The sequence below is a fragment of the Ranitomeya variabilis genome, chromosome 2 (assembly GCF_051348905.1).
Source record: "Ranitomeya variabilis isolate aRanVar5 chromosome 2, aRanVar5.hap1, whole genome shotgun sequence".
Classification (NCBI taxonomy): Eukaryota; Metazoa; Chordata; class Amphibia; order Anura; family Dendrobatidae; genus Ranitomeya; species Ranitomeya variabilis.
Window position 1 is genome coordinate 256,831,804 of NC_135233.1, and position 15,583 is coordinate 256,847,386.

At 47.0% G+C, this 15,583-nt stretch overlaps 1 protein-coding gene across 4 annotated transcripts in view; it reads left to right on the plus strand.

The window, feature by feature from the left end:
• Positions 1-15,583, plus strand: part of GPR107 (G protein-coupled receptor 107) — a 99,663-nt gene that overhangs the window by 42,042 nt on the left and 42,038 nt on the right. For all 4 annotated transcript variants that reach the window (XM_077284762.1, XM_077284759.1, XM_077284760.1 and 1 more), the window contains exons 12-13: positions 13,928-14,045; positions 14,818-14,948. In XM_077284762.1, the coding sequence (XP_077140877.1) occupies positions 13,928-14,045; positions 14,818-14,948 (249 nt within the window). The remainder of the gene's footprint in view (positions 1-13,927; positions 14,046-14,817; positions 14,949-15,583) is intronic.

Sequence of the window (15,583 nt, forward strand, 5' to 3'; positions counted from 1 at the left end):
GCAGGCTGTCTCACATGATGGTATTAGATACGTGGTGCTGCAGGCTGTCTCACATGATGGTATTAGATACGTGGTGCTGCAGGCTGTCTCATGATGGTATTAGATACGTGGTGCTGCAGGCTGTCTCTCATGATGGGATTAGATACGTGGTGCTGCAGGCTGTCTCATGATGGGATTAGATACGTGGTGCTGCAGGCTGTCTCACATGGTATTAGATACGTGGTGCTGCAGGCTGTCTCTCATGATGGGATTAGATACGTGGTGCTGCAGGCTGTCTCACATGATGGTATTAGATACGTGGTGCTGCAGGCTGTCTCTCATGATGGGATTAGATACGTGGTGCTGCAGGCTGTCTCACATGATGGTATTAGATACGTGGTACTGCAGGCTCTCACATGATGGTATTAGATACGTGGTGCTGCAGGCTGTCTCTCATGATGGGATTAGATACGTGGTGCTGCAGGCTGTCTCACATGATGGTATTAGATACATGGTACTGCAGGCTGTCTCACATGATGGTATTAGATATGTGGTGCTGCAGGCTGTCTCTCATGATGGGATTAGATACGTGGTGCTGCAGGCAGTCTCATGATGGTATTAGATACGTGGTGCTGCAGGCTGTCTCTCATGATGGGATTAGATACGTGGTGCTGCAGGCTGTCTCACATGATGGTATTAGATACGTGGTGCTGCAGGCTGTCTCTCATGATGGGATTAGATACGTGGTGCTGCAGGCTGTCTCACATGATGGTATTAGATACGTGGTACTGCAGGCTGTCTCACATGATGGTATTAGATATGTGGTGCTGCAGGCTGTCTCATGATGGGATTAGATACGTGGTGCTGCAGGCTGTCTCACATGATGGTATTAGATACATGGTACTGCAGGCTATCTCACATGATGGTATTAGATATGTGGTGCTGCAGGCTGTCTCACATGATGGTATTAGATACGTGGTGCTGCAGGCTGTCTCACATGATGGTATTAGATACGTGGTGCTGCAGGCTGTCTCACATGATGGTATTAGATACGTGGTGCTGCAGGCTGTCTCACATGATGGTATTAGATATGTGGTACTGCAGGCTGTCTCACATGATGGTATTAGATACGTGGTGCTGCAGGCTGTCTCACATGATGGTATTAGATACGTGGTGCTGCAGGCTGTCTCTCATGATGGGATTAGATACGTGGTGCTGCAGGCTGTCTCACATGATGGTATTAGATACGTGGTACTGCAGGCTCTCACATGATGGTATTAGATATGTGGTGCTGCAGGCTGTCTCTCATGATGGGATTAGATACGTGGTGCTGCAGGCTGTCACATGATGGTATTAGATACGTGGTACTGCAGGCTGTCTCACACGATGGTATTGGATATGTGGTGCTGCAGGCTGTCTCTCATGATGGGATTAGATACGTGGTGCTGCAGGCTGTCTCACATGATGGTATTAGATACATGGTACTGCAGGCTGTCTCACGTGATGGTATTAGATATGTGGTGCTGCAGGCTGTCTCTCATGATGGGATTAGATACGTGGTGCTGCAGGCTGTCTCACATGATGGTATTAGATATGTGGTGCTGCAGGCTGTCTCTCATGATGGGATTAGATACGTGGTACTGCAGGCTGTCTCACATGATGGTATTAGATACGTGGTGCTGCAGGCTGTCTCTCATGATGGTATTAGATATGTGGTGCTGCAGGCTGTCTCACATGATGGTATTAGATACATGGTACTGCAGGCTGTCCCACATGATGGTATTAGATACGTGGTGCTGCAGGCTGTCTCTCATGATGGTATTAGATACGTGGTGCTGCAGGCTGTCTCACATGATGGTATTAGATACATGGTACTGCAGGCTGTCTCACGTGATGGTATTAGATATGTGGTGCTGCAGGCTGTCTCTCATGATGGGATTAGATACGTGGTGCTGCAGGCTGTCTCACATGATGGTATTAGATATGTGGTGCTGCAGGCTGTCTCTCATGATGGGATTAGATACGTGGTACTGCAGGCTGTCTCACATGATGGTATTAGATACGTGGTGCTGCAGGCTGTCTCTCATGATGGTATTAGATACGTGGTGCTGCAGGCTGTCTCACATGATGGTATTAGATACATGGTACTGCAGGCTGTCCCACATGATGGTATTAGATACGTGGTGCTGCAGGCTGTCTCTCATGATGGTATTAGATACGTGGTGCTGCAGGCTGTCTCACATGATGGTATTAGATACATGGTACTGCAGGCTGTCCCACATGATGGTATTAGATACGTGGTGCTGCAGGCTGTCTCTCATGATGGGATTAGATACGTGGTGCTGCAGGCTGTCTCACATGATGGTATTAGATATGTGGTGCTGCAGGCTGTCTCTCATGATGGGATTAGATACGTGGTACTGCAGGCTGTCTCACATGATGGTATTAGATACGTGGTGCTGCAGGCTGTCTCTCATGATGGTATTAGATACGTGGTGCTGCAGGCTGTCTCACATGATGGTATTAGATACATGGTACTGCAGGCTGTCCCACATGATGGTATTAGATACGTGGTGCTGCAGGCTGTCTCTCATGATGGTATTAGATACGTGGTGCTGCAGGCTGTCTCTCATGATGGTATTAGATACGTGGTGCTTCAGGCTGTATCACACATGATGGTATTAGATACCTGGTGCTGCAGGCTGTCTCACATGATGGTATTAGATACGTGGTGCTGCAGGCTGTATCGCATGATGGTATTAGTTACGTGGTACTGCAGGCTGTCTCACATGATGGTATTAGATACATGGTGCTGCAGGCTGTCTCATGATGGGATTAGATACGTGGTACTGCAGGCTGTCTCACACAATGGTATTAGATACGTGGTGCTGCAGGCTGTCTCACATGATGGTATTAGATACGTGGTACTGCAGGCTGTCTCACATGATGATATTAGATACGTGGTGCTGCAGGCTGTCTCACATGATGGTATTAGATACGTGGTGCTGCAGGCTGTCTCACATGATGATATTAGATACGTGGTGCTGCAGGCTGTCTCACATGATGGTATTAGATACGTGGTGCTGCAGGCTGTCTCACATGATGGTATTAGATACGTGGTGCTGCAGGCTGTCTCTCATGATGGGATTAGATACGTGGTGCTGCAGGCTGTCTCACATGATGGTATTAGATACGTGGTACTGCAGGCTGTCTCACATGATGGTATTAGATGCGTGGTACTGCAGGCTGTCTCACATGATGGTATTAGATACGTGGTACTGCAGGCTGTCTCACATGATGATATTAGATACGTGGTGCTGCAGGCTGTCTCACATGATGGTATTAGATACGTGGTGCTGCAGGCTGTATCACACATGATGGTATTAGATACGTGGTGCTGCAGGCTGTATCGCATGATGGAATTAGATACGTGGTGCTGCAGGCTGTCTCACATGATGGTATTAGATACGTGATGCTGCAGGCTGTATCGCATGATGGAATTAGATACGTGGTACTGCAGGCTGTATTATCACACATGATGGTATTAGATACGTGGTGCTGCAGGCTGTATCACACATGATGGTATTAGATACGTGGTGCTGCAGGCTGTATCGCATGATGGAATTAGATACGTGGTGCTGCAGGCAGTCTCACATGATGGTATTAGATTTGTGGTGCTGCAGGCTGTATCGCATGATGGTATTAGATACGTGGTACTGCAAGCTGTCTCACATGATGGCATTAGATACGTGGTGCTGCAGGCTGTTTCACATGATGGTATTAGTTACGTGGTACTGCAGGCTGTCTCACATGATGGTATTAGATACATGGTGCTGCAGGCTGTCTCATGATGGGATTAGATACGTGGTACTGCAGGCTGTCTCACACAATGGTATTAGATACGTGGTGCTGCAGGCTGTCTCACATGATGGTATTAGATACGTGGTGCTGCAGGCTGTCTCACATGATGGTATTAGATACGTGGTGCTGCAGGCTGTCTCATGATGGTATTAGATACGTGGTGCTGCAGGCTGTCTCTCATGATGGGATTAGATACGTGGTGCTGCAGGCTGTCTCATGATGGGATTAGATACGTGGTGCTGCAGGCTGTCTCACATGGTATTAGATACGTGGTGCTGCAGGCTGTCTCTCATGATGGGATTAGATACGTGGTGCTGCAGGCTGTCTCACATGATGGTATTAGATACGTGGTGCTGCAGGCTGTCTCTCATGATGGGATTAGATACGTGGTGCTGCAGGCTGTCTCACATGATGGTATTAGATACGTGGTACTGCAGGCTCTCACATGATGGTATTAGATACGTGGTGCTGCAGGCTGTCTCTCATGATGGGATTAGATACGTGGTGCTGCAGGCTGTCTCACATGATGGTATTAGATACATGGTACTGCAGGCTGTCTCACATGATGGTATTAGATATGTGGTGCTGCAGGCTGTCTCTCATGATGGGATTAGATACGTGGTGCTGCAGGCAGTCTCATGATGGTATTAGATACGTGGTGCTGCAGGCTGTCTCTCATGATGGGATTAGATACGTGGTGCTGCAGGCTGTCTCACATGATGGTATTAGATACGTGGTGCTGCAGGCTGTCTCTCATGATGGGATTAGATACGTGGTGCTGCAGGCTGTCTCACATGATGGTATTAGATACGTGGTACTGCAGGCTGTCTCACATGATGGTATTAGATATGTGGTACTGCAGGCTGTCTCATGATGGGATTAGATACGTGGTGCTGCAGGCTGTCTCACATGATGGTATTAGATACATGGTACTGCAGGCTATCTCACATGATGGTATTAGATATGTGGTGCTGCAGGCTGTCTCACATGATGGTATTAGATACGTGGTGCTGCAGGCTGTCTCACATGATGGTATTAGATACGTGGTGCTGCAGGCTGTCTCACATGATGGTATTAGATACGTGGTGCTGCAGGCTGTCTCACATGATGGTATTAGATATGTGGTACTGCAGGCTGTCTCACATGATGGTATTAGATACGTGGTGCTGCAGGCTGTCTCACATGATGGTATTAGATACGTGGTGCTGCAGGCTGTCTCTCATGATGGGATTAGATACGTGGTGCTGCAGGCTGTCTCACATGATGGTATTAGATACGTGGTACTGCAGGCTCTCACATGATGGTATTAGATATGTGGTGCTGCAGGCTGTCTCTCATGATGGGATTAGATACGTGGTGCTGCAGGCTGTCACATGATGGTATTAGATACGTGGTACTGCAGGCTGTCTCACACGATGGTATTGGATATGTGGTGCTGCAGGCTGTCTCTCATGATGGGATTAGATACGTGGTGCTGCAGGCTGTCTCACATGATGGTATTAGATACATGGTACTGCAGGCTGTCTCACGTGATGGTATTAGATATGTGGTGCTGCAGGCTGTCTCTCATGATGGGATTAGATACGTGGTGCTGCAGGCTGTCTCACATGATGGTATTAGATATGTGGTGCTGCAGGCTGTCTCTCATGATGGGATTAGATACGTGGTACTGCAGGCTGTCTCACATGATGGTATTAGATACGTGGTGCTGCAGGCTGTCTCTCATGATGGTATTAGATACGTGGTGCTGCAGGCTGTCTCACATGATGGTATTAGATACATGGTACTGCAGGCTGTCCCACATGATGGTATTAGATACGTGGTGCTGCAGGCTGTCTCTCATGATGGTATTAGATACGTGGTGCTGCAGGCTGTCTCACATGATGGTATTAGATACATGGTACTGCAGGCTGTCTCACGTGATGGTATTAGATATGTGGTGCTGCAGGCTGTCTCTCATGATGGGATTAGATACGTGGTGCTGCAGGCTGTCTCACATGATGGTATTAGATATGTGGTGCTGCAGGCTGTCTCTCATGATGGGATTAGATACGTGGTACTGCAGGCTGTCTCACATGATGGTATTAGATACGTGGTGCTGCAGGCTGTCTCTCATGATGGTATTAGATACGTGGTGCTGCAGGCTGTCTCACATGATGGTATTAGATACATGGTACTGCAGGCTGTCCCACATGATGGTATTAGATACGTGGTGCTGCAGGCTGTCTCTCATGATGGTATTAGATACGTGGTGCTGCAGGCTGTCTCACATGATGGTATTAGATACATGGTACTGCAGGCTGTCCCACATGATGGTATTAGATACGTGGTGCTGCAGGCTGTCTCTCATGATGGGATTAGATACGTGGTGCTGCAGGCTGTCTCACATGATGGTATTAGATATGTGGTGCTGCAGGCTGTCTCTCATGATGGGATTAGATACGTGGTACTGCAGGCTGTCTCACATGATGGTATTAGATACGTGGTGCTGCAGGCTGTCTCTCATGATGGTATTAGATACGTGGTGCTGCAGGCTGTCTCACATGATGGTATTAGATACATGGTACTGCAGGCTGTCCCACATGATGGTATTAGATACGTGGTGCTGCAGGCTGTCTCTCATGATGGTATTAGATACGTGGTGCTGCAGGCTGTCTCTCATGATGGTATTAGATACGTGGTGCTGCAGGCTGTCTCACATGATGGTATTAGATACATGGTACTGCAGGCTGTCCCACATGATGGTATTAGATACGTGGTGCTGCAGGCTGTCTCTCATGATGGGATTAGATACGTGGTGCTGCAGGCTGTCTCACATGATGGTATTAGATATGTGGTGCTGCAGGCTGTCTCTCATGATGGGATTAGATACGTGGTACTGCAGGCTGTCTCACATGATGGTATTAGATACGTGGTGCTGCAGGCTGTCTCTCATGATGGTATTAGATACGTGGTGCTGCAGGCTGTCTCACATGATGGTATTAGATACATGGTACTGCAGGCTGTCCCACATGATGGTATTAGATACGTGGTGCTGCAGGCTGTCTCACATGCAAACAAAACACTCAGTTGCATTTTATATGCCAATGGGGGTACCACACAGTGGTGGTTCACCCCAAATTAACGAACACCAACTGTAGCAGAATGCACAATATACAGGAGGACACATAGTATATAGGTGCATAAAAAATATATAATCTTTATTCATCTACTTCATAAAATATGAATGTATAGTACAAGAGGCACTTTCAGGAATCGACAGAAACATAGGGGTCACTGCTTGAAAATATACCAACATTGCACGTATCCCACAATATCCAAATCTTGTAAACTAAATGCTGTAATACAAATGCTTATATCCAGGTAAGGGATCACTGGGTGAAGAAGTATTCCAGCAATGTAGCCCTATTTAAACGGCGTACTGTCCTGAACCTGGTACAGATTGTCATCGCATAATGGTCTACACAGTGTTAAAGTCAATACTCCTAAACAGAATTATATATGCCCCACATTATACCTAAGGAAAGTGCGATCGTGCAATATAACAAAGGAAGGTACCGTTCAGTAATATACCATCATGGTATTGGGGAAGCAATCATTATACCCCTATCTAGCAGGTGCTTACCGAAGGCAAAACAGTGACAGCCCAAGTCAGGTGAAGCAATCCCGACGTATGTTTCATAGGTTTCTCAAGGGAATGTGCTCTATTGTGCTGACAGGACCTTGTTAAGCCCCAGACTGCTGGTCACATGACCAGAAATCACCAATCATCGTGGCGCATGCGCAGTGCGCCTGAAAGGTCCCGGTAAGTGCTGCATAGATGTCCAGCCCCCCCGGTGGCCACTATTGTTATTGCAGTGCATTGCTGCTGGGTCAGCTGATGTTGGTGGTGCGGTAGCACTAACGTTCTATATTACACTACGTATGGGTGCCCTAAGATCTATATTGGCCTCACCTCCAGAGAGTTGAGGGTGAGAGTGCGGGACATTTGCGCGGCCAAGAGAGTGGCCGATCCCTCTGACCAGAAGACTTCCTTGTTGCTTTTTACAATATCATAATGGTGATGCTAGGACCTTTAGGGTCAGGGGGATTGATGTATTACACTTAGGTATCGGGGGTGCAATAATAATAAGATCCTGGCCAAAATGGGTAGTGACCACTTACATTCGCCTCCTTTTAATGAGGAGGTGCTTTATATATAATAATTAACTGTGTGCACTCATTGCTGTGTCATTACACCCTACTAGTCTGGCTTTCTATTTTTTGTTTTTATATTATGTTTTTAGTTATATATTGCTTGTTGTTTTTTGTTTTTCAGTTTACATGATCTTCTATATTGTGTATCTATTGGATTTTATCGTCACATACTATATAATGGACTCTCCTCTAGATGTTACCCTGGATAGATTCTTTGTACAGAAAACCCACTATTTTGTCATCTAATGTTCTCACCTTAAAGGGAATCTGTCACCCCAATTTTCGCCTATAAGATACGGCCATCACCATTAGGGGCTTATCTACAGGATTCTGTAATGCTGTAGATAAGCCCAAGATGTAACCTGCAAGATAAAAACAGGTTAGATTATACTCACCCAGGGGCGGTCCCGGTTCGGTACGGTCCGATGAGCGTCGCGGTCCGGGGCCTCTCATCTTCATACGATGACGTCCTCTTCTTTGCTTCCTGCCGCTGCTCCTGCTCCGGCGTACTTTATCTGCCCTGTTGAGGGCAGAGCAAAGTACTGCAGAGCGCAGGCGCTGAGCCTCTCTGACCTTTCCCGGCGCCTGCGCACTGCAGTACTTAACACTGCCCTCAACAGGGCAGACAAAGTACGCCTGTGCCGGAGCCGCAGCAGGAAGCAAAGAGGAGGACATCATCGTATGAAGTTGATTGGCCCCATCCCGTTCCTGGTATGATTGATTGGCCCCATCCCGTTCCTGGTATGATTGATTGGCCCCATCCAGTTCCTGGTATGATTGATTGGCCCCATCCAGTTCCTGGTATGATTCACTGGCCCCATCCAGTTCCTGGTATGATTGGCCTCATCCCAGTCCTGGTATCCATGGCCCCATCAGAAAAGATGAAAAAAAACAAAAAACAAACCCTTTACTCTTACTTTCCTCCGCTCTCTCGCAGTCGCAGCGTCCTTCTCCGGTGCCAGCAGTTGCAGCGTCCTTCTCCGGTGCCAGCAGTTGCTTACTGCTTGTAAGCAGCACATGGCAGGGACATCATGCGCTGCTCACAAGCAGAGCACAGCTGCCAGAATACTCACCGGGTGTTCATCGGAGATCGCAGTGAGTATCCATTCCTCTTCAGTAGTGCGCACTGTCAGCCACCTGCTTCCTGCTACTGCCGGCGGTCACGTGTGCCGATACTTAAGAGAAAATGAATATTCATTTCTCTTAAGTATCGACACACGTGACCGCTGGCAGCTAACCGTACGCACTACTGAAGAGGAATGGATACTCGCCGCGATCTCCGATGAACACCCGGTGAGTATTCTGGCAGCTGTGCTCTGCTTGTGAGCAGCGCGTGATGTCCCTGCCATGTGCTGCTTACAAGCATTAAGCAGGTGCTGGCAGCGGAGAAGGACGCTGCGACTGCGAGAGAGCGGAGGAAGGTAAGAGTAAAGGGTTTTTTTTTTAATCTTTTCTGATGGGGCCTTGGATACCAGGTCTGGGATGGGGCCAATCATACCAACAAGGGGATGGGGCCAATCAATCATACCAGGATGCAATGAATATTCATTGCCCTCCACGCCCATGGGTGTGGAATGCAGTGCATATTCATTTCTCTTTAGCAGTGGGCAAAGGAGTCAGCTGGAGCCGCCGGCTCCTGCCACTGTGACCCGCTGCTCCTGACCTAGCAGACCTTGAGTCAGTGATCAGAATACTGGCGTGTGACTGCTGTGCTCTCAACACTGCGGTGACAGTGGTGCTGGTTGGCAACATGATATTGTACTACTAATCCCAGGCCACTGAGCTGTTCTCACCGCTGTAAGATGTCACCTCTGCAATCCTTGTCTTACCGCTCAGAGCAGCCCTGCGGCGGGAACTTCTCCAGCCATGAGAACAGCTCCATAGCCTGACTGTAGAACAATGTCAGGCTGCTGATCACAGCCCCGATCTTCACCGCATCCCACGACCTCATCTCAGTGTTTGCTTTATCCCTGAACCTCCTGTCATCGATCGCTCTGAACACTGAGAGCGATGACATGGGGACATAGTTAAGAGAGTACTGCTGTGGACTACAATAAAATGGCACCTCGCCCCCTTCCTCACAGCTGTGACCTGGACAGCCCAAGGGAAGTGCGCAGTTCACGGCTGGAGGCAGCTGCAGTGTAGGAGATGTGGTCAGACAACAGCTGCAATCTCTGATGCAGGCTCCCATATTTGAGTTTTTTTGGTTTTAAATCATGTATTTTTTATTAAAGCATATGACACGCCATTAACACAGTCCGATACAATTTCCAGACAAATACCGTACATTAGATACATGACCTGATATATTTTTATTTTACTAAACAACACCCTTACCCCCCAACCAACCCCCCTCTCCCTCCCCCCAATCTCTTGCCCATTATCCAATAAAACCATCTGACAGCATCACCTCTTGAGAAAAGATAACAAGCTTTACAAAAACACGCCTGTACATGTAGGAGTCCCCCCAGAATCAACTACACGACACCCATTCTACTTTGCAGTAACTCAGCAGACGCCACACCTGGGTAATCCATCCATCCACCCCACACATTTTCAAATTTTGTATTCTGATCTCTCTTACTGTATATATTTCTTTCCATAAGGACAATAAAATTTATCTTGTTGATAAATTCCTTTTTCCCTGGTGGTTTTTCATCCAACCAGTGCATTGCGATAAACTTTCTCGCAGCATACAACAATCTTGCGATAGTCAGCCTTCCACATTCATCCGTAGCCCATATTTGAGGTTTAGAAGTCTCGTGGTCAGACACTTCCACACCAGCAAATAAAAATGGCAGCCACCATCTTTGAAAACATGACATTTCATTTTGCATTAAAAATAATTGATTATATAATCAATATTTATCAATATAAAAATGGTGGCACATTCCCTTTAGTCGTATGACCGGGTGAGAATGCTCGGACCAGAGGGGACGACACAGCAGAAAAGAACAGCAAGTGGATTAGTGAAGATCAGTACAACAGGGTATGCAGGACACAGATGGGAAGCGAAGCTATAAGAACTAAGTGCAGCTGGGAGAGAAGTCGCATACAGGAACAGCAGAGAATGATGTGCACTCCAGAAGTATGGTTAATAGCGGAGCATACAGTACTGCACAAGGTTTTAGGCAGGTGTGGAAAGAATGCTGCGTAGTAAGAGACTACCAAAAATAGGAGTGTTAATAGATAACTGCATCAGGTCTTCTCGTCACTTGCACACTGGTTTTGAAGGAAGGAGGTTGTTCCAAACTTCTTGGAGAATTGACCCCAGATCTTCTGTGTATGAGGCTTGTGTAGATCCTTCTGTCTCTTCATGTGACCCCAGACTCGCTTCCATGGCTTCTGGAAATGCAGTGTGTCCTGGAAGAGATGCTATTGCCCCACAGAGCCCTGATCTCGCATCATCCGGCCTGTCTGGGATCACATGAAGACACCGAAGGATCTGTACAAGCCTCATACACAGAAGATCTGGGGTCAGTTCTCCAAGATGTTTGGAACAACCTGCTGAGTTCCTTCATAACCTGTGTGCAAGTGACGAGAAGAAGTGACGCAGTTATTTTTCACTGACTGAAAAATGTATTTATAATTTTTGGAGAAATTACAAATATTAATTTTCTGTGAATTTTTTTTTTGAAGCGATGCAGTTATCTATTAACACTTCTATATATGAAAGCTTCTAACTCTGCATCATTTTTTCCACACCTGCCTACAGCTTTTTCACAGTACGATATATGCAATCAAGAACTTGCAGCAGAGATGATGTTAATAGCAGAGACGGGAGTTGGTTCAAATCGATTCGTATGACCGGTCCAGGGGCCACGTCAGTAACCTGAGGGCCCTGGCCTCCGCAGCTCTTTTTTATTAGTCTGTCTGGTATGACGTTGTGACGCACATGTGGTGTCGTGCCAGTGTGACAGCTCAGAAGAAGAGCCTTAGATGCCAGGAGGTAGGGGGCGGCTCTCAAGGCTTCAGTACAGCAGCCAGAGATTACTGCCCTGTGAATTGATTCACATTAATTCTATCCATTTATGTAATCACTAGATGGTGGCCCGATTCTAACGCATCGGGTATTCTATTACGTAGTATATGGCTCAGTTACGTAGTATATGGCCCAGTTACGTAGTATATGGCCCAGTTACGTAGTATATGGCCCAGTTACGTAGTATATGGCCCAGTTACGTAGTATATGGCCCAGTTACGTAGTATATGGCCCAGTGACGTTGTATATGGCCCAGTGACGTAGTATATGGCCCAGTGACGTAGTATATGGCCCAGTGACGTAGTATATGGCCCAGTGACGTAGTATATGGCCCAGTGACGTAGTATATGGCCCAGTGACGTAGTATATGGCCCAGTGACGTAGTATATGGCCCAGTGACGTAGTATATGGCCCAGTGACGTAGTATATGGCCCAGTGACGTAGTATATGGCCCAGTGACGTAGTATATGGCCCAGTGACGTAGTATATTGCCCAGCCACGTAGTATATTGCCCCGTGACGTAGTATACAGCACAGAGCCACGTAGTATATTGCCCAGCCACGTATGTCACAGGTTAAAAAATAAACATATACTCACCTTCCGAGGGGCCCCTTGTAGTTCTGTCGCCTGTGTTGGGTTCAGGCGGCAGCTTCCGGTCCGAGGGTGTGATGACGTCGCAGTCACATGACCGTGACGTCATGGCAGGTCCTTCTCGTGCAGGGCCTGCGATGATGTCGCGGTCACATGACTGTGACGTCATGGCAGGTCCTTGTCGCACACCAACCTTAGCACCGGAACCTGCCGCTTGCATGGACCGGTCACCGGAGCGTCGGAAAGGCAGCGGACGGTGAGTATATAATGATTTGGGGTTTTTTTTATTATTATTTTTAACATTAGATGTTTTTACTATAGAGGCTGCATAGGCAGCCTCAATAGTAAAACTTGGTCACACAGGGTTAATAGCGGCGATAACCGAGTGAGTTCCCCGCGGCATAACGCGGTCCGTTACCGCTGGCATTAACTCTGTGAGCCGTGACTGCAGGGAGTGGTTGCGGCAGCCATGACAGGTAGCTGGTGAGACCAATCAGCGAATGAATATCCATGACGGAAGTTGCCGACAGAAAGACGGAAGTACCCCTTAGACAAATATATATATGTATGTATGTATATATATATATGTATATGTATATATATATATATATATATATATATATATATATATATATATATATATATATATATATATATAACTTTCAGCAGGGATGAGGTTAATAGCAGAGACATGTATGCAGTCAGTACCGTGGTAGCAGCAGTGAGCTTGTTACTTGTCGTTTGACTCAGCAAAGCTGAGAGGGAATTTATGGGTCGGGGAATTGGAGGTAGAAGTAGATGCTGGGGAGCAGAGTTGTAGGGAGGATAATTATCCATATGGCTGGAGCAGAGTTTGGAGGAAGAAACATGTGTTAGCTAGGTGCTATACTCCTGAATACTCAGGCAACTCATAGCTGCCTGAGCCAGCCTTAAAAGGTTTTGGGTGATGAAATCTGAGATGCTTTTTGGGTTACCAGAGTCACCTAGGACAGCCTAGTACAGAAAGAGCCGGCCACAGGAGAAGGAGCCGTGGCCCAGCACTGGAGCCAGGTCAGGCTAGTAATGGACAATTCGGTGCTCAGATATAAAGTCTATTCGTACAGTTTCCAGAGCGGTGTTCACCATTCTTCTCTGGCTGATACAGACAGTGATAATACATTACTATCCCTGACATTTGCACAGGACTTCTCTTCCTGGTGTCTGTGTCCGCCAGTGATTTGCAGCTGACGGATGTGGAGTGGATGGCTTGCTGCTGGATAGTGTGTGATAACATTTCCTGCCCAATCTGGTACTAACCCTGGGATTGTTACCTGACAGGCTGAAAGGTGCGCTGCTTTTCATTACCATCGCTCTGATCGGAACCGGCTGGGCCTTCGTCAAGCACATTCTGTCTGATAAGGATAAGAAGATCTTCATGATTGTGATCCCGCTGCAGGTAGGGATAGGACGCAGTGCACATTTGTGCCGCCTTCACCCTTGGGTCATACACATCCGTGCCTTTTATATGGAGGATGTCCATACATAACTCCTGTAGTGATTGCAGCTCGCTCTAGTTGTAGGTTTTCAGGTTTCCAGCAATATAACCGTATGAGTCGCCATCTACATACCTAGTTGTGATGGGCTGCAGCATCTAAGTGGTGGGACAACGGCTCATAAAGCATTATCATTGGGAAAGTGGAAAAGGTATTGTGCCCCGTAACATTACATAAATGCTGAACCCATAACTGTAGTGTCCAGACCTCTCTGATATTACCATCAGCACAAACATTGCATCCCCGCCGGGAGCTTTTTGGGTGAGCAGCTGCATGCAGCCATACATCACCAAGCACAGTGCCAAGTGTCTGATTTAGTGGTGTAAAGCTGCCCGCCACTGGTTTCCAGAGGAGACGTGTTCTGTGCAGTGATGGATCGCACTTCTCTATCTTACGTCTGGTGGATGAGTCTGGGTTTAGTGAATGCCAGGAGAACATCATCCTCCTGATTGCATTGTGCTCACTCTACAGTTTGGTGGAGGAGGTTAATGCCATGGCCTTATCAGGGCTCAGCTTCGGCCTTTTAGTTCCAGTGATGGAGAATCTTAATCTTCAGCACAAGACATTGTGAACAATTGTATCTTCAGCTTTGTGGGAACCTGTTTGCGCATACTTTTCTCCATATAGTGTGTCTTCTGTGTGATTTAGGGGTTAACATCTCGCTTTTACTCTTAGGTTTTGGCCAATGTGGCTTATATCATCATAGAGTCGACAGAGGAGGGCACCACGGATTCCGGGCTGTGGAAAGAGATCCTGTTCCTTGTGGACCTCATGTGTTGTGGCGCCATCTTGTTCCCTGTTATATGGTAATATATGGCAGCAGTCACCCTATTATTTTATGTAACAAGCCACTGTTGAATATGAATCTGTGGGTCTCCTCCTATTTACTTCACGTTTTGGGCCTACACCTAACAGAACATTTGCAGCATTGGTTATAGCAATGCTCATTCATCTGCTCTATGGGGGGATGGTTTGTGGATTAGGAAGATTTGCTTTGCCGTCATATCTGGTTCTGTACAGGAGTGACGTATACATGGAGGTCAGTGGTGGTCACATCGCCTGCATCTACTGTATGTATTCTTTCTCCTCCCAGGAGACCAACAGCAGTATACTGTATATACAGTGGTGCGAAAAAGTGTTTGCCTCCTTCCTGATTTCCTTTTCTTTTGCATGTTTGCAACACTTAAATGTCTCAGATCACCAAACAAATGTAAATATTAGACAAAGATAACACAAGTAATCACAAAATGCAGTTTATAAATGAAGGTCTTTATTATTAAGGGAAAAAGAAATCCAAACCTACAGTGCCCTGTGTAAAAAAGTGATTGCCACTAAACCTAATAACTGGTTGGGCTGCCGTTAGCAGCAACAACTGCAATCAAGCGTTTGTAATAAGTGGCAATGAGTCTTTTACAAAGCTCTGGAGGAATATTGGCCCACT